Raw genomic sequence first — 19,005 nt, 5'->3', positions numbered from 1 at the left:
ACCATTTATTAACCTCAAAGGCACACTAAACTAAGTAGCAGACTTTTTGAGCAGACAGCAAATTCAGGAAGCAGAGTGGAGCTTGAATCCAGAAGTTTTTTAATCGATCACCAAGTTGTGGGGGCATCCACAAGTGGACCTGTTTGCATTGAAATAAAATGCACAGCTCCCTCAGTTCTTTTCTCTTCACAGAGATAGCGGGTCTCTAGGGATAGATGCCTTAGCACATCCCTTGAACTTTCAGCTGGGCTATGCCTTTCCCCCCTTTCCAGCTAATTCCATTGGTATTAAGGAAAATACAAAATGAAAGAGTATTACAAAAAAGAAGAGGAATTAAAATTTGGGACTTTAAATGAGGAAATGGCCTGGTAAGGTCAAATACCTCCATCCCTGTCGCTGTGAAAGAAATTGGGGGGGGATCCCCCCCTTTCCCCCCCTTTTCCCCCCCTTTTCCCCCCAAAACGAAACAGTGTCGATAATTCTGTCCGAAAAGAGCTTGCTTCTCCACCATTCTACAAATGGCAGTCAAACTGTTCTGGCAGCTTCCTCTCAAACAGGATTTACTGGTTCAAGGCTCAGTGTATTTCCCGGATGTAGCCAGGTTAAGCCTCATCGCCTGGTATCTGAGGAGCAGCTATTAAGCAACAAGGGATTGTCGGAACCTCTAGTAACCACTTTACTCTTTAGTAGGAAGAAAGTGACTAGAGCTATTTACGCTAAGGTTTGGAGGGTATACAATACTTGGTGTCGTTCGACAAACCGAACCTTTGAAGACATTATGTCCATTTTGGAATTCCTACAAAGTGGCGCAGACAAAGGTCTTGCAATTAGCACTCTTATGCACGACACACGATCAGACATTGATCAGACATTCCGACAACAAAATCCATGGATTTTTTTCTGACGGATGTTGGCTAAAACTTGTCTTGCATGCACACGGTCACACAAAGTTGGTTGGAAATTCCAAACGTCAAGAACGCGGTGACGTACAACACGTACGACGAGCCGAGAAAAATGACGTTGAATAGCCAGTGCGGCTCTTCTGCTTGATTCCGAGGATGCGTGGAACTTTGTGCGTCAGAATTGTGTACACACGATCGGAATTTCCGGCAACGGATCTGAAATTTTGTGTGACGGAAATTCCTATGGAAAATGTGTGATGGAGCCTACACACGGTCGGAATTTCCGACAACAAGGTCCCATCGAACATTTTCCGTAGGAAAATCCGACCTTGTGTAAGGTGCAAGTGGCTACCCTGGGAGTATACCTAGAGAGACCAATTTCCTCAGTATCTTTGGTTGCAAGATTTTTTAAGGCACTTGCTAGACCTAGATCAGCTCCTACTAAACATTTTCCTAGGTGGGATTTTCTGTTAAGAAATCTAACTCTCAAGACAGTGTTTTTAGTTTACATCCACAAGAAGAATCCGTGAACTGTACACTCTATCACTAAAATAACCTTTTTTGTCAGTTTACCCAAATAGGATCATACTAAAAACAGATCCAGGCTTTTTGGCCAAAAGTAGCAGCAATTTATAACCGGTCGCAGGAAATTATCCTGCCAACTTTTTGTTCAAACCCTTCTGGGAAAGAGGGAGAGTCTATTTCACAATTTGGATGTGAGAAGAATTCTGTTGCATTACCTGGAAAGTAACAAGGGACTTTAGGTCTTCGGACTCTTTGTTCTTTTTTTTTTTTCTGGCAACAAGAAGGGCTGCCAAGCATCAAAGGTGTCAATTGCTAGATGGCTAAAAGCAGCTATTTTGGAAGCTTGCTCCCAGATGGGTTTGTCTCCCCCCGCTGGGAATTCAAGCACACTCTACTAGAGCTCTGGCCACTACATGGGCAGAAAAAGCTGGTACCACCCCAGATCAAATTTGTAAGGCGGCTACGTGGTCAAGTTATCTAACATTTTTCCATCATTAGACTGGATATTCTGTCAGCAGGTGATGAGGAATTTGGCAGGAAGGTATTGCAGGCTGTTGTCCCTCCCTAGTTGGTAAGTCTCGTTTATCCTCTCAGGTGCTGTCGTGAAAGACGTTTAACGAAAATTCAAGTTAGACTAGCAGGTAACTTGTTTTCCAAGAGTCTTTCAGGACAGCAATGACCCGCCCTTGTTTTATGCTATGGCTAACAATATTTTGTTTATGTGTTCCAGCTTGGGCCGGAGGTACTCTGCTACAACTGATGAGCTGTGGGGAGAAGCCTCCTTTTAAACTTTGGTGAAAGTGGTGTTTCCTGTTGCGAAGTGGGAGGAGCCACTTTCTCAGGTGCTTTCCTGAAAGACTCTTGGAAAACAAGTTACCAGTAAGTCTAACTTAAATTTTCAGCTCTTCTCGACTCAGCCTTACATTTCCCAGTGAGCGTGCCATGGTAGCCAATAACGACCCCTTTTGGGTGTGTGAGAGGTGTGGCAGGGCTCCTAGGTGATAAGTTGGGACAAGTAAGGACTTGGTGGTATTTAGGATGCACTCAGGATTGTGAACTGTGTGCAGTAAAATAGGTAATGGCCAAAACATGTGGTGCCTGCTCTTTATTGTAGTGAATAGGATACAACAAACCAATTTCAGGTCCCTTTTATCCCCCCCCCCCAAAAAAAAAAAAAAATATCCAGCTTCAAAATTGCTTGTTTGGGACTCATTACTCTTGCAACTGAGAGTCTCAAAAAGAGAAATGAAAGCTGTTCTGTAATTTGCATGCTGGGATTTATTCTTCTCATCTCAGCATGAGAATAATGGGGGTGTACAGGTAATTTAACCTTGGTGCCTTATCTTTCACTGTGCCTTTAGATGAGAAGCTGAAGATTCTTCATGCCCTATGCGGCAAGCTGCTCACACTAGTGTCCACGAGAGACTACATTGAAGATTCTGTGGAAGAGCTGAGACAAGCAAAGCAAGAGTTCAGAGAGCTGAAAGCCGGACAAAACCGCAAAGAGCGTGAAGAGGCTGCTGCCAGGTTTGTATATAATTCTCTAACAAAACTTCACATTTGTATAAAAAAGATCTTAATGTTCATGGATAAATCAGTAGATTTGTGAGTTAATCAGGACTGAATACATGTAAAATAACATAGTTGGAAGCAATTCTTCTCGGAACATGCAGTAAATTCTGATAGTTTTATAAACATCAGATGTATACTGTATTTCATTGGGTCTCACAGCAGAGTCTGAGGGTGTACGCTTTGCCAGCAGGCTTTGGGACTTTAAGGTTTTCTTGTTTTAGAGAAATCTTAGCCATTGTACTAGGCTGGCATGGCACTAGGCGTCTGTCCTCATTTAGGGTCGTTTTGAGACTTTATGACTAAGCCCCGGTCATGGGTTAAAATGAGTCAGTGGTGTGGTCTGTGGAGCAGCGTTGGCAGAGGCTGCTACATATGTACAGTGACACAGATCGGGCTGGGTGCGTGGCGGTTCCTTTATCTGACACTTCTGAAAAGGTGATTTGTTACATCCCCACTTCTGAGCACCAGTGACAACACAGTTCACTCCTGCTTAGAGCGGCTCTAGAACTCAAACGCAGGTTCTTCTGAGATGGATTCAATTTATTTTTTTTTTCTTTTCCTTGGCAACAAGACATAAATATTGTTTAATTATTTTGCGGATCTTTTTATGGTTCAATAAGATTTTATTGTTTTCAACAAATATTTAAACATATAAAAACAGAAGGAAAAAGTATAGACAGTGCCAGTTGCCTGACAACAGGCCTCCTGGTATACAGATAGTTTATACAAATGCTGAAATAGTGCAATCGTGTACAAGTGCAAAGGTCACTTTAAATAAAGCTTTACGTTAAACCCGTAAACGTGTGTCTGTTGACATGTAAACATTATTTACCCTGGTCTTGGGTGCCCCATTGGGAACCTGCTGCACCCAGAGGCTCAGAGAATCTGGAAAGTTAAACTAAAACATAAATTGTCAGGAGTATTTTCAGTGACAAGATTCCTGAACTCTATTAAGGAGAAATCTTGTGAGGTGTATTGCATCTAAGGGAAGACATAGGAGACATAGAAGAAGAAGAAGATGAAAATAACAGAGTAGAAGAGGGGAGAATAAGTGTAGGGTAGATTGTAGAAGAATAGGAGGGAGGGGGAGGGGGTAGGGAGACAGCGAACCTCAGTCTATAGATATGACCATAGCTCAAGGCTATGGTCCGGTGGGTGGGATATTTTTAGCTCTTAAGTGGAATTCTTCCCCAAGAGTCTCTGTTTGAGTTTGTCTGAAGTAGAGTAATTCCTCCAGATACTCCAGACAAAAGAAAACTTAGCTTGTTTGTCCAGGGCTTTGGCCTGCATTTCTTCCATGAGCATAATATTGTTTACCTCACTTACCCATTCTATTAGAGAGGGGGGTGTAGTGATTTTCCAATGCCTGGGTATGAGTTGCCTTCCTGCACTAACAAAAAATTTCAGTAGGCTATTTTTTTTGCGACTTGATGGTCCCTGGTAAGATGGATAGGAGGGCAATGGAGGGTGATGGCATCAGTGGCTTATCATAAATGTCTGTATAGATCTGGAAGATTTGTGTCCAAAATGGGAGAAGCACATCGCATTCCCACCAGATATGGATATATGTACCTTTCATTGAGTTGCATCTCCAGCACGTGTCTGAATTGGACGGAAACATGACCCTGAGGGTTGTTGGGACCCGATACCACCTTGATAAGAGTTTATAGTTTTTTTCCTGTGTGTAGCTTGAAATGGAGGTCTTGTTCGTAAAAAGAAAAGCTTTACTCCACTCTGCCTCAGTTATCTCTTTCCCAACCTCCAGTGACCATTTTGTAGTATAGTTAGGTAGGGCTTCGTGAGTGTGGTCTAAGATTGATTTATATATCAGTGATAAGGTGTGTCGTGGAGTCTCAGAGAGTATGCATAGTTGTTTGAACTTGGTCAGGGGTCAGTGAATTTGTCTAGAGTTGTGAAGTTTCTTGCAATAAGAATTCAGGTGTCCACGAGTGAGCCACGTCACCTTGGAAGTAACGTCTGTTGGGGTGGATATGAATGTGCCTAGGGTGTTGTCAACAAATTGATGTGCCGTGGGCCAGAAGTCTCTGTTATAGATGTCTATAGAGTGGGTTGAGTGGCCTTCTGGGAAATTTGGATTATCAAACAAAGGGGTGAGGGGGCTAGGTTCAGAGGATAATGAGTGGCTATCTCTCCTATGGTACCAGATCGCCAGGGCGTCTCTAGTAAGGGGGGACAGTGTTGATAGTGATTTGTATGACTTATCGTAGCCCCAAAGAAGCGCTCGTAGATCATGTGTAGATAGGTCTTGTTCCACGTACGTGGTGGCTTTGGTGGCTTTGGTCACAGGGCGAGAGAACCACTCAAGGATATGAGATACGACTGCCGACGTGTGATATAGCTCAAAGTCAGGTAGGCCTAACCCGCCCTTTGTGATAGGAGAGCATAAGAGTTTATGTTTCAGTCTCGGGTGGTTGCCCCTCCAAACAAATCTGATAGCCATAGATCGAAGGGTGCGGAAATACGCAGAAGGAAGGGCGATGGGTAGGGCCTGGAATAGGTATAGTAGCTTAGGGAGTATATCCATTTTTAATGTGTTAATACGTCCTACCCAGGACAAAGGCAAATCTATCCGTTCCTCCGTCAAGTGTCTGAGTTTTTGGAGTAGGGGGCTAAAATTCGGGGGATATATATCTGAGGTTTGTTTAGGTATGGCCGTACCTAGATAAGAGATAGAATTCGGTCGCCATTGAAATGAAAAGTTGTATTGAAGGGAGGAGAGTGTAGTGTGTGATAGCGAAAGGTTTAGGGCTTCCGTTTTAGAGATATTTAGTTTATAATTACTAAAACGACCGAATCTGTCTATCTCTGCCAGTATAGAGGGTATGCTAATTACGTAAAGGAGGAGATCGTCTGCGTATAAGGAGAGTTTACAGTGGGATGATGGGGGCCTGTATGCCCTGTATGTTGGGATTGGATCTATTGGCTTGGGCCAGATGTTCAATTACCAGGGCGAACAGGAGAGGGGAGAGAGGACAGCCCTGCCTGGTGCCATTAGTGATCATAAATTTTTCTGATTGAATGCCATTTACCAGAAACGTGGCAGAGGGCGCGGTGTAGAGAGACATAATACGCGTCAACATTCTTGGGCCGAGACCTAATTGGGAGAGGGTGGCTTGGAGAAAAGACCAGCTGACCCTATCAAAAGCCTTCTCTGCATCACAGGAGAGAAGGCAGACTGGTATATGATGGCAGTGAGCATATGTGATTTAAGTGTATGGTCTTGGTGGTGTCTCTGGCCTCGCGGCCAGGAACAAAGCCCACCTGGTCTTTATGTATGGTTTGTGGTAGCAGAGGGGAGAGACGGTTCGCGAGGATCTTAGCGTACAGCTTTAGATCTATATTTAGAAGGGATATCGGTCTGTAGTTGGGGCAAATGGAGGGGTCTTTACCAGATTTGGGGATGACAACTATTTGGGCTTGGAGTATAGAAGAGGAAAGGGCAATGTTCTCATCAATGGCATTAAAGGCCCTCACTAGCAGTGGGGAAAGTTGTGGTGCGAACATTTTGTAAAAGCGGGGAGAAAATCCATCTGGACCTGGGCTCTTGCCATTTTTGAGATTTTTTTATAGCGGTTAGGAATTCCGCTTCAGACAGAGAGGCCTCCAGATCTTCCGTTCCATTTCGTAAGTGGGTTAGTGGTGTCGTAGGCATGATCCGAAACAAAGTGTTTAATGGTCTGTATAATGTCCTGAGAGCATACTGAATCAGATAATAAATTATCGTTTAGCCTCCAAGAAGAGTTCCGTTTATGTGTAGGGATATGTCCTAAGCTCATGTGTATGGGGGCATGGTCTGACCAAAGAGTGAGACCAATAGAGGCGGAAGGTGAGTAATCTAATAGTGATTGGGAAACAAGGAGGTAGTCCAGTCTGCTGTAAGAGGTATGTGCGGGGGAATAAAAAGTATAGTCCTTAGTGTTAGGATGTAGTATCCTCCATATATCCACAAGGGATAAATCAGATATGAGTGTTCTCATTTTGGTCAGGGAGGTCGGGGAAATCGAGGACTTACCAGTGGAAGAAACAAGACGAGGTATCAAGGTGGCATTAAGGTCCCCTCCCAGGATCATGTTGATTGTGCAGAATCTTTTCAGACGGGAGATCACAGAGGAGAGGAATTGTTGTTGGTTCTGGTTAGGAGAATATATGTTAATAACAGTGTAAATGACATTCAGGTAAGACAATTTAAGAAAGAGATACCTGCCTAAAGGGTCGATATAAGTATCAAGGACATCTGGAGTAAATGATGCGTGACATGCTATAGAAACCCCTTTAGATTTTGCAGAGGGATTGGTACTATGAAACCAAACAGGGTATTGTTTATGAAGAAATTGTGGACATTTGTCAGTTCTAAAGTGAGTTTCCTGCAGAAGAAGGATTTGGGTCTGCAATTTGTGAAAATGATATAGTATTTGCCGTCTCTTCTCTGGGACGTTAAGACCCCTGCAATTCAGCGAGGAGACTCTTAAGGAGGTTTGTACTGCCAAATGAAGACAGGTTTATTTTGCGTATGAGAATAGACACAAGGGAGGTTCGCTGATTCAAAAGTATGGGAGGAGGGGGAGAAGGAGTGAGAGGAGGGACCTCTAGTGGTGGGATGAGAAAAGGAAAGTATGTGAAGAAATGAGAAAGAAAAACAGAAGTAGAGAGAGGAGATCAAGGCCGAAACAGCCTCACTAGTAGTGTTGTGAACAACATTTCAGCTAAGACCGCTATGGGCGCTGAAGAGCCTAAGTGGGGGGACAGTGGTCAATGCACAGAGGAGCCCGCGCACGCCGGGCAACAACTATTGAGAAAACAAAATTTGAAAACTATGAACATAACATCTCAGAGCTCCGCTATGCTGTGTGGGTGATAAATTGCTACACATATTATCCTGAAAGGGTATATCTCAAAAGACATCCCAAGATATGAACAGCCTGCAGAGCTTTTTTACCCAGCAACAAGTCATCAACATTTTTGATAGGGGATGAAGAGGGGGAGGGGAGGGATGGGATGAGACAAGGTTAGGGATAAGCGAGCAATCAAGATGTATGTTGCCTGTATTACAAGCAGTCATGCATCAAAAGGATGAAACATTAATATAAATCCTGTATTAAGGAAATAAGAAAATGGGTTAGTAATATAATGTCCCAACAGAACTGCAATCGGGGACGTCTCCGCTGGTCAGGAACCTGAGAGAAAAAGAAATAGTGGTCAAATGTCAAAAGGCGGGGTTCAGCTATCCATTGCAGTGGAGAAGTCTGACTTGGATCGTTTGTTCATCTTCGTTCGTTTCTGCCATCCTGTTGCAGCCTTGAAGCCAGGAGTGGCTGCATGAAGTGGCCAGTCTGGAATGGAGATCTGTGGCAGTCCAAAAGTCCCGAGGAACTTGGGGAGATCGCCTAGAGTGCGAAACGTCGCCGACTTCCCTTCATGCGATGCAAACAGATAAAAGGGGAAACCCCAGCGTTACTTGATCTGTTTTGCTTGGAGGGCTCCAGTCAGGGGTTTTAGGGCACGCCGCATGTCCAGAGTCATTTTGGAGATGTCAGGAATCAGAGATACAGCGGTGCCATTGAAGTATATGGCAGATTGAGAGCGTGCAGCTTGCATGATGGCGTCTTTGACTGCATAGAAGTGTACCCTGCAGATCACATCTCTAGGGTGTTCTAAATTCGGATTCTTTGGTTTCAACAGATTCAGGGAGGCTGCGTATGCGTATATTGTTACGTCTGGCCCTGTTTTCCTGGTCGTTCTGATGGTACATCAGTTGCTGGATCTGGAGGGTGTGTTCGTGCAAAATAGTGTCATGCGCTTGCAGGGTGGACGCAGTCTCCTCCATGTTATGTTCCGCATGTGTGCCTGGGGTCCGGGCCAGCGCCATCTTGGACCGGGGGGGGGGGGGGGGGTCGGAGCGATTATGGCCCAGATGGGTGAAAAAACGATCTATATCCCCTGCAGGGTGTGGATCGGGGGTACAGTGTCTGTCTCCCCCACCTCTTCTCCCCATAACAGACCTTAATTCCTGTGCTGGGAAGCGCTAAGAGCTTTGGTAGGTCCGGCGTGTGTGGGAGCTCCGGGAGAGATGTATGTATTATAATAAAACCTTTGCTTTAGGTTTGCATGTTATAGAGGACACTTGCAGTGAGAGTGCTTGTTTTAGTGTATGCTTATGGTAAGAGAGCTATTAAGGTGGGATTAGAAGAGACAGCACAGGATAGTAGTAATCAGTATGGTGATGATCCCAATTAGTCCAGAGATCAGACCGATGATAGGAGTGGACAGTCTGTGGAATTTCAGCCTCAGAAATGTTCTTGTGTTATGCCATGAAGCACAGCATGGATAGATGGCAAGAGTACAGTATCTCAAAAGTGAGTACACCCCTCACATTTTTGTAAATATTTTATTATATTTTTTCATGTGACAACACTGAAGAAATTACACTTTGCTACAATGTAAAGTAGTGAGTGTACAGCTTGTATAACAGTGTAAATTTGCTGTCCCCTCTAAATAACTCAACACAAAGCCATTAATGTCTAAACCGCTGGCAACAAAAATGAGTACACCCCTAAGTGGAAATGTTTAAATTGGGCCCAATTAGCCATTTTCCCTCCCTGGTGTCATGTGACTCATTAGTGTTACAAGGTCTCAGGTGTGAATGGGGAGCAGGTGTGTTAAATTTGGTGTTTATCGCTCTCACTCTCTCATACTGATCACTGAAGTTCAACATGGCACCTCATGGCAAAGAACTCTGAGGATCTAAGAAAAATAATTTTTGCTTTATATAAAGATGGCCTAGGTTATAAGAAGATTGCCAAGACCCTGAAACTAAGCTGCAGCACGGTGGCCAAGACCATACAGTGTTTTAACAAGACAGGTTCCACTCAGAACAGGCCTCGCCATGGTCGACCAAAGAAGTTGAGTTATTTTGAGGTGACCACAAATTTACACAGTTATACAAGCTGTACACTCACTACTTTACATAGTAGCAAAGTGTGTCACATGAAAAGATATAATAAAATATTTACTTCACTTTTGTGAGATACTGTATATTTGTTTGCAAAGGTTTTTAGCGTGTAAAATTATTCCAATGTGTGTTTCAGCTTTGTTTTTCACTTTAGTTTCTCCTAAAGTGATTGTAAAGGTTATTTTTTATTTTATACAAATACAAATACAAATAGAGCTTTCTTTTGTTGGTATTTGATCACCTTAGCCTTTTTTTTTATTTGTGCTATAAACAAAAAACAGACAATTTTGAAAACAAAAACTTTTTTATTTTCTGCTATAAAATCTATCAAAAAAAAAATTTAAAAAATAAAATGTATTCATCAATTTGGGCCAATATGTATTCTGCTACATATTTTTGATTTAAAAAAATCCCAAAAAACGTTTGGTTTGCACAAAAGTCTTCAAACTATGGGTTATTCTCTTCTTTTTTTTTTTTTTTTTTTTTTACTAGTATTGGTGGCGATCAGCGACCTTTAGCGAGGCTGCTATATTGCAGTGGACATGCAAACACTAACTGACACTTTTTGGAGACCAGTGACACTAATACAGTGATCAGTGCTAAAAATATGTGCTATCATTGTACTAATGACACTCGCTGGGAAGTGGTTAACATAAGGGGCATTCAAAGGGTTAACTATGTGCCTAGCTAGTGTGTTTGTGTACTGTGGGAGGTTTTTTTACTAGGGGAAGGCACAGATTCATGTCCCTGCTTTGCAGGATCAGTGCCTTCCCTACTGACAATGGCGATCTGCCTTGTTTACATAGGCAGATCACTGTTATGGCTCTCTGCCGAACGATCAACGGGTGCCAGCAGACATAGTCTGCAGTACCAGTAGATCAGCTCCCGCTGTGTATAAACACAAAGGGAGCAGATCGCTGGTAGTGCACATGCACGCCCCAGAACCGGAAGTGTCAGATCACGTACTTGGTACGTGATGCAGTGCAGCAGTTGCCACCTTGCCATAGTATAAGTATGTTATACTGGCGACAAGTGGTTTAACATGGTATGCTTACCTGCTCTGTGCAATGGTATTACACAGAGTGGCCCCGAACCTCCTTTTCTCAAGTTCCCCATCGACGATCCTTGGTCTGCCTCTTCTAGGTGGGCCCCATAGAAAGCTGCTTTCTATGGGGGGCCCACCTGTAGGCTCACTCTGGAGTAGCTCGGCCCTCCTTCCTCGACACAGGATTTGACTGACAGCAGCAGAGGCCAATGGCTCCAGCTGCTGCTCTTGTCATCTATGAAAGTAGGAGGAGAGGAGAGCGGGGCTTCAAATGGTGACAGCGCTGGATTGAGTGGTGTCGGGTAAGTGTTTGGGGTGAAAGGGAGAGAGAATGCACATACAAAGGATTTTTACCATATCGCAGAGAGCACATTAAAGTGGAATTACACTTCACCTGCGCACCACAAACCCAAAAGCGATATTTAATTATTTTTTAATATTTAGCACAAACTCCCCCACCCATCCATGTCTCTATGCTTTTTGTTCAGAAATTACTTTGAAAAACACTCCTCGTATTTCTGACCGTGGATTTGTGTAGCATTTACTTCCTGGAATCTTCCTGCCCTTGGCTCAGGCATGCAAGCAAAAGGGGGTATGCTTAGTTGAGAGAGCCCCCCCCTCCCCTACTGTAGTCTCCTGGGATGTATGACATAATTTGCCTAGGCGTGGAAACCAGAAAGTACCTGAAGAAATGTAGGGAAAAAAAGTTTTAAATAAGAAAATATGATCTACTTTCTTATCCATTTGCTAATGTTAGCAGCAGAAGGATTAAAAATAGTCCATGTTGATTGAGGGAGGGAAGTTCTGCTTTAGGATAAAACATTTTTTTGCCTTACATCCACTTTGGCCCTTAAAAGGTTAAAATATTTTTGTATGATGGTATATATGCAATTAGATAATGTACAGTTTCAGGAAGTATATGCAGTTCTGTAAATGCGATTGGAACCATTCACTTAGAGGATTTTCTTTTCCCTGCCTGTGTTATGGTAAAATCCAGGATCCGTAAACGAAAAGAGGAGAAGCTGAAGGAACAAGAGCTGAAGATGAAAGATAAAGAAGATCAACTGAGAGAAGATAATGATGTGCCTAAAGCAGCAGGGTAGAATGTTGTGTTTTTTTTTTTTTTTTTTTTTTTTTTTTTTTTTTTAATACTAACTGGACTATAACAGCTGGTGTGATAGAAGCTCAGTATAGGTTTTATGTTTTGGTATGACTGTATACTTGTTACTGTATTCCTGTTACCTCACCATATTAGGCTCTCTTCAGTTATTCATATGTGCTTGCCACATATTTTCAGAAATGAAGAGCAGGAGAATTTGCAGGTCGGGAATGAGAATAAGGATACTGAGCAGAAAGAGCAGGATGCTGCCGCTGAAGATGAAGAGATGCCGCCTCCTAGCAAGAAAAGGAGAGGTACCTGTTGTAATGTGAACTTCTGATATTCATATTTTTTTTTTTTTACCCCAATGAAACCTCAAAACCAAACTTTGATTGTGCATGAGTGTATATAATGCAAGCGATTTGGTATATTCAAATGTAAGCTGAAGTATGGGCATTACAAACATTTTGCAAAAAAATTTAAAGCGGGACTCCACCCAAAAATGGAACTTCCGCTTTAAGGCATGTCATTTTTTTGGGGGGGGTCCCAGCTTCCGCTTCCCACTTCCTGCCGGCACACCGTAGCACCGGAAGGGAGATCACCTCTCCCCCCTCCCTCTCGGCAATCATCTGGGACAGGTCACAGTCCCAGATGATTGCCCAGCCAGTCACGGTGCGGCTCGCGCATGTGCAGTGGGTGCCCGGCTGTGCAGCCACAGCCGGGCGCCCACACTTACAATGCCGGTGCCGCAGAGAGGAGGGTGAGACGAGCGGTGCTAAGCTCCCCCGTATCGCTGGACCCTGGGACATGTAAGTGTCTGATTTATTAAAAGTCAGCAGCTGCAGTATTTGTAGCTGCTAACTTTTATTTTTTTATTTTTTTTTTTAGCAGAACTTCGCTTTAAGTATACATTTTTTTTTTTTTTTTTTTTTTTCCTGGAGTGATCACCACCTACTCATCTGGTGGTGGTGTTCCTTACATCAGCACAGTACAGTACTTACAGCTCACATAATCACAACTGCACTTAGACCAAGTGGCCAGAATCAGCCTGAGGACATTTTGATGCATAAAAACAGTAGCTTCAGCCGAATGACGGCTACAGCGCGGACCTTCTTTGCCAGGAGTACATCAATAGACATCTTCCCATGCCCGAGCGGCCTGCACTCCCCCTGCAGGGTGCGCGTGGCGCGCTCTGTGATCAGCGAGTCTATCAATCCTCACCCCTTACCACGTGATCAGCTGTCAGCCAATGACAGCTGATCATGTGATATAAACACAGCTGGTAATCGGCTATTTTTTCTCCTCGCACTGATAGCGTGAGGAGAAAAAAAAAGCCGTTCACAGGTGTCTCTCATCGGTCCCAATCAAGGAGGGGTGCCGCCTACCAATGCCCACAGTGCCACCTATCAGTGCCTCATCAACAGTGCTGCCCATCAGTCTCACCTACCATTGCCCCTCATCAGTGCCATCTTATCTGTGGCCATCAGTGCCGCCTTATCTGTGCCTATCAGTTCCCATCAGTGCCGCCTCCTCAGCGCATATCAATAAAGGAGAAAAATTATCTGTTTGCAAAATTTTATAACAAGCTATAAAACATGATGATTTTTTTTTTTTCAGAATTTTCCATCTTTTTTTGTTTAGCAAAAAATAAAAGCCCCAGCTGTGATTAAATACCACCGAAAGAAAGCTCTATTTGTGTGAAAAAAATGATAAAAATTTAATTTGCGTACAGCGTTGTATGACTGTGCAATTATCATTCAAAGTGCGTCAGCTTTGAAAATTGGTCTGGGCAGAAGGGGGGGTTTAAGTGCCCAGTAAGCAAGGCGAGTATTGCAGCAAATGCTTTTTTTTTTATTTAGTGGGATACAATATTTTTGTAAGGCTAGGTGTCGGTTTTAAAGTTTATGTCAAGGCAACAAAGTGTGTGCATATTTCCCCATTTTTATCTCTTTAATGACCCTGCAAACAGACAAATGCCTAATAATCTGCCATAAATGCACTCCTCTCCACTTCTGTTGTGGCCAGGAACACACAGCATTTTGTTGACCAGTTGCTGTCAGCCCTACCCAATTTTCTTTAAACCCTAAACTAGGGATCGACCAATAATGCTTTTTTTCGGTGCTGATACGATACCGATATTTCGGCCACCTCTCAGGCCGATAGCTGATATTGTGTGCCAATATTCTGTACATTTAAAAAATGTATTTTTTAAGCTTTTTTTTTTTCTTTTAATCACTGTTATTGCTGTCACAAGGGATGTAAACATCCCTTGTGGCAGTGACAGGTACTCTTTTGGAGGGATCGGGGGTTTTAAAACTGGCACCTTTAAGATGCCTGTAATCCGTGAAGTGATGTAAGTGTTGTTATTACAATAAAGCCGTCCGTCCGCTCTAAAGAACGGTACCGGGGTGATTGGGTACGTTTTTACCCGATACGTAAAAAAAAAAGTGAATATCGGCCACCGATAATCGGTCGATTCCCTACTCTAAACCCCTCTCCTAATCTTATTTTCCACACCTTAAAGACTAAAGCTGGCCATACATTATAGAATGCTTTTTTTCTCTTACGTTCATTGACGAACACAGCTGTTTCTTCTTTATCCATGACCAAACAGGGTTTTATAGTCCCACCTACAGGAGTAGGACACTAGGCAAACAAAAACTCGGCACCTCCTATGGGTAGTCCTCTCTGGGCATAAAACCCCTTCTACTATAGGCCTCCAGTCATTCTGCCTAGTGTCTTCAGGAGTATGGACATGTTTTTATGCTGGGACTTATGTTCCCATAGCTTTTTTTTCTCTTCTCTTCTTTTTCCCAGGGATTTTTGCATTTTTCCTGCGATCTTCTATCAATAGTCGAGCTGGGCGACGGACTAGATAATCTAGATCCAGTGGTCAGCCTAGTCTGACCAGCGAGCGCGCACAAGCCAGTAGCTCCGCGCTAGGTCGGCCGCGACAATGCCCTATCCTGGACCGTGGCAGCCAGCGAATTAAACATCTTGCATGGACACACACGACCGGGCTGTCAGCTGGGTTGGCGGCCCCTGGGTTTTTACTAGGGGGTCCGCTGATACTGGGGTACACCTGTTAGTCAGTTTTCCCCTTTTCCAAACCTGAGTGTGCCTGGCAGTCGTCGGGGGTAGGGTGTATGAGCACGTTTGCTCGTCTCCCTAGGGCTGTGCCTGTATGATGCCTGACAGTTGCACTGCCTCAGGTAGCGGGATGATTGGGTTACACTTGCTGCCTGAGTGGGACTTGCTTGGTGAGCAGTGTTTGCAGAGCAGTCTGGCTTGCATTGGGCTGGCTTGCTCGCGGCTCTGGCAGCCAGGTGCTGGGCAGCCTGTAATGCCGCTCTCCTGCCTTCGGGCGTCATTCAAAAAAAAAAATAGTACCTCACTGTGACTGCACTCTGTGGGGGAGATAGGCATATTGCTGTGCCCACTGTCGCCTTCATGAGGGGGGGGGGTTGCTCCATCTACTGCTTCAGTGGGCAATGTGACAGTGTAGTGGCCTGTTCTATTTCCTGAGGCACCATCTTGCTGGTGCCTCCCTTCCATAGTGGGCTTCTCGGGGGGGGGGGGGGGGGGGGGGGCTGGCTGGCTATCATAAGGGGTGACCAAGCCCCTTATAATAGCTTTAGGCAGTGACAGCAACGACCTGAAACTGGTAATATTAAAATTCTTGCCTTCTTGCACATGAAAGGGGAACTTCAGTTCCCCCTAATTATTTTTTTATTTTTTATTTAACTTTCGCTTACCTGTTATGCAGAGTTTTCCAGGTTAAGGCAGCTGGTCCACGTTGACACATGCCATGTTTGCTGCTTGGTGTCTCTACTCCTGCAGCCTCCTGAGATATGTGACTAGGTTATCCAAGGAGGCTGCAGGAATGGAGAAATGTCATTTTTCCTTAGGAAACTGAGCAAAAAAAAAAAAAAAAAAAAAAAAAGCTGTTTTATATTGTGGAGGGGAGGAGTGCAGGAACCTTAAGTCACCCAGGAGAGTGAAGGCATTATTTTTTCTAAGCTTTTTCCATTTTTTTACCTGGTGACCCTTCCAGTAATACTTTTTTTTTTTTATCTTGGAGTGACCATGCTTCCTCACCCAACTGTATCTACTAAGGAGTAGCATTGTCACTCTAGGCTGCTGTTATGATTTGGACTGCAAACACTCTTCTATCTCCTTATCTTTTACATAGGCCGTGTTGTGAAGTTCACAGAAAATGGCTGGAAAGGCAGATAACTTGATTGTTTGAGATTTTAGTTCACTCCACAGGAGGTTACAAGAACACGTGATTTCTGGCAGGATCAACTGATTTTTCTGTCCTTGCAGAAAATGTTTTTAGCTTAAATAAAGGAAACTAATGCAGCTACCACATCTAAGGACTGCTAAGCTGCTATATACTACATTTTTGTTCTTTGCTTTATATACGCTCTAAATGTGTGTTGGAAATTGGTTTGAATTTTGTAATTTCTATTACATAGGCATGAGAAGGCAGAATGGCTCCAAAGACAACATAAATAATCTGGATAATAAGGAAACAGACCCCGTAGATGAGGAAGAACGGAAACAGAAACAGAAAAATGAGCAACGAGAGCAAGAGTTAATAGAGAAGATCCAGCAAGTCACAGCCTGCACGAACATCATCCCTCTAGGCCGAGACCGCTGGTACAGGCGGTTCTGGACTTTTTTTTCTATTCCGGGACTGTTTGTGGAAGAGGACTATTCTGGGATTACTGAAGACATGCTGCAGCCTCGTCCTGCCTCACATCGAGAACCAGAAACAAAACCTATAGTCAATGGCCATGATGATTCTGTGGAGGATATAAAGGAGGAATCAGAGGCCTCTAAACCTGTGAACAAACCAAATCGCTGGTGTTACTACAGCTCCGTGGAACAGCTGGAACAGCTGATTGGTAGTTTGAACACACGGGGATACAGAGAGAGCACGTTAAAGGAAGCATTAGTACAGGAGAAATCAAGAATATGCCAAAAACTGAATAATTTTCCTGCTGAATGCTTCAATGTTTCAGGTATTTCCTAAAAATATGTTAGATGATGTGGTACGGTTTGGGTGCAGTGCGATTGCGCATTTTACCCGTGGTTTTAGGTGCTATATCTTTGATTTCTGTTCATTTTCATTAAAGTGCATCAAAGTCCTGTATGCAGCATCCTTGATGCGCTTTCAGAAAACGCACGGTCTAATATAAGTTAATGGGATCGCACCTAAAGCCATGTGTAAACCGTGCATACTGGTACACCGTGCCCTTATCGCAGTACGCTAGTGTGAACCCGCTCTTAAACATTACAATCCTACAACGTTCGGTTTTCTACAGATGCCATTTAAATGGTTAATTTAAAATTAAGGGTATACCCAGGCCTGGACGCTCCCAGGAGCCTGGTAACCAGTGCCCCTAAAGTTATAATAACATTACCCTTGCATTTCATGGGAGAGTCCTTGCCAATTTTTGTCTAGCGTATTATTAAAAAACTGTTTTACTAGCTTATCCCTCGATCTCCCAGCAGCTTTCGCTCTCCTCCTGTGACACTCTGGGTTGTGGGCGGGCCTGCTGCTGCTCATGCTCTGTACAAAATAACGTTTGAGTGCCTGTGACCATCCGACACTGAAGAGAAGTGGCCCTGGGGAACCAGTCATGTGGAGTTAAGAGAGCCGAGTGTTAAAGCGGAGTTCTGCCTGCACAAAAAAAAAATTAAGTCAACAGCTACAAATACTGCAGCTGTGACTTTTAAAATAAGGACACTTACCTGTCCGGGGCGCCCCCAATGTCCACCCAAAGCTGACCCATCCCTTGGCTCTGGGTGAAGGCGCCGGCAGGGGGGGAGGAACTGGATAACTGGATAAGTTCCATTACTGGGTGGAACCCTGCTTTAAGTAAAAGTGCTGTACAGAACAGGAGACATATATAGTCATAGAACAGCTATATATTCATAGACACTGGGTTATAGGGTGCTACCTTCCGGCGATTGGACACGCCCCCTTCCGGCATACCCCCATAACCAGCCCTATTTCTTGCTGGTGTCCTATAGGTGATGGGCCACATCACTCTTATGAATTTGTTTCTATACTTAACTAGTTCTTCTTTACTTCAAATACTTTACCACTTCCATACCGGGCTTATTTTGGTACTCCTCTCCTACATGTAAATATCATTATTTTTTTGCTAGAAAATTACTCAGAACCCTCAAACATTATTATATATATATATATATATATATATATATATATATATATATATATATATATATATATATATATATATATATATATATATATATATATATATATATATATATTTTTTAGCAGACACCCTAGGGAATAAAATGGCGGTCGTTGCAGCTTTTTATGTCGCACGATATTTGCACAACAATTTTTCATATTTTTCAAATGCGTTTTTTGGGAAAAAAGCTTTCATGAATTAAAAATAACAAAACAGTAGAGTTAGACCAGTTTTTTGTATAATGTGAAAGATGATGTTACGCCGAGTAAATCGATACCCAACATATCACGCTTTAAAATTGCGCACACTCGTGGAATGGCACCAAACTTTGGTACTTAAAAATCTCCATAGGTGACGCTTTAATTTTTTTTACAGGTTACCAGTTTAGAGTTACAGAGGAAGTCTAGTGCAAGAATTGTTGTTCTCACTCTAACGCACGTGGCGATAATTTGCATGTGTGGTTTGAATGCCGCTTGCATATGTGGGCGCGACTTGCATGTGCGTTTGCTTCTGTGCGCAAGCACTCGGGGATGGGGGCACTTAAAAAGAAAAAAATGTATTGTTTTACCTAATTTTTTTTTAAATTATACGCTTTCTCTTAAATTGTTTTTTGATCACTTTTATTCCTATTACAAGGAATGTAAACATCTCTTGTAATA

General features: G+C 43.3%; 1 protein-coding gene across 1 annotated transcript in view; it reads left to right on the top strand.

Annotated features, from left to right (window-relative positions):
- Positions 1-19,005, top strand: part of BAZ1A (bromodomain adjacent to zinc finger domain 1A) — a 126,755-nt gene that overhangs the window by 57,684 nt on the left and 50,066 nt on the right. The window contains exons 15-18 of the mRNA XM_073609139.1: positions 2,789-2,954; positions 12,012-12,113; positions 12,312-12,427; positions 16,592-17,140. Coding sequence (XP_073465240.1) covers positions 2,789-2,954; positions 12,012-12,113; positions 12,312-12,427; positions 16,592-17,140 — 933 coding nt within the window. The remainder of the gene's footprint in view (positions 1-2,788; positions 2,955-12,011; positions 12,114-12,311; positions 12,428-16,591; positions 17,141-19,005) is intronic.

Source organism: Aquarana catesbeiana, linkage group LG13 (assembly GCF_042186555.1).
Source record: "Aquarana catesbeiana isolate 2022-GZ linkage group LG13, ASM4218655v1, whole genome shotgun sequence".
NCBI lineage: Eukaryota > Metazoa > Chordata > Amphibia > Anura > Ranidae > Aquarana > Aquarana catesbeiana.
Note: the sequence above shows the minus strand (reverse complement) of the source record. Positions and strands in the feature narration are given on the sequence as shown.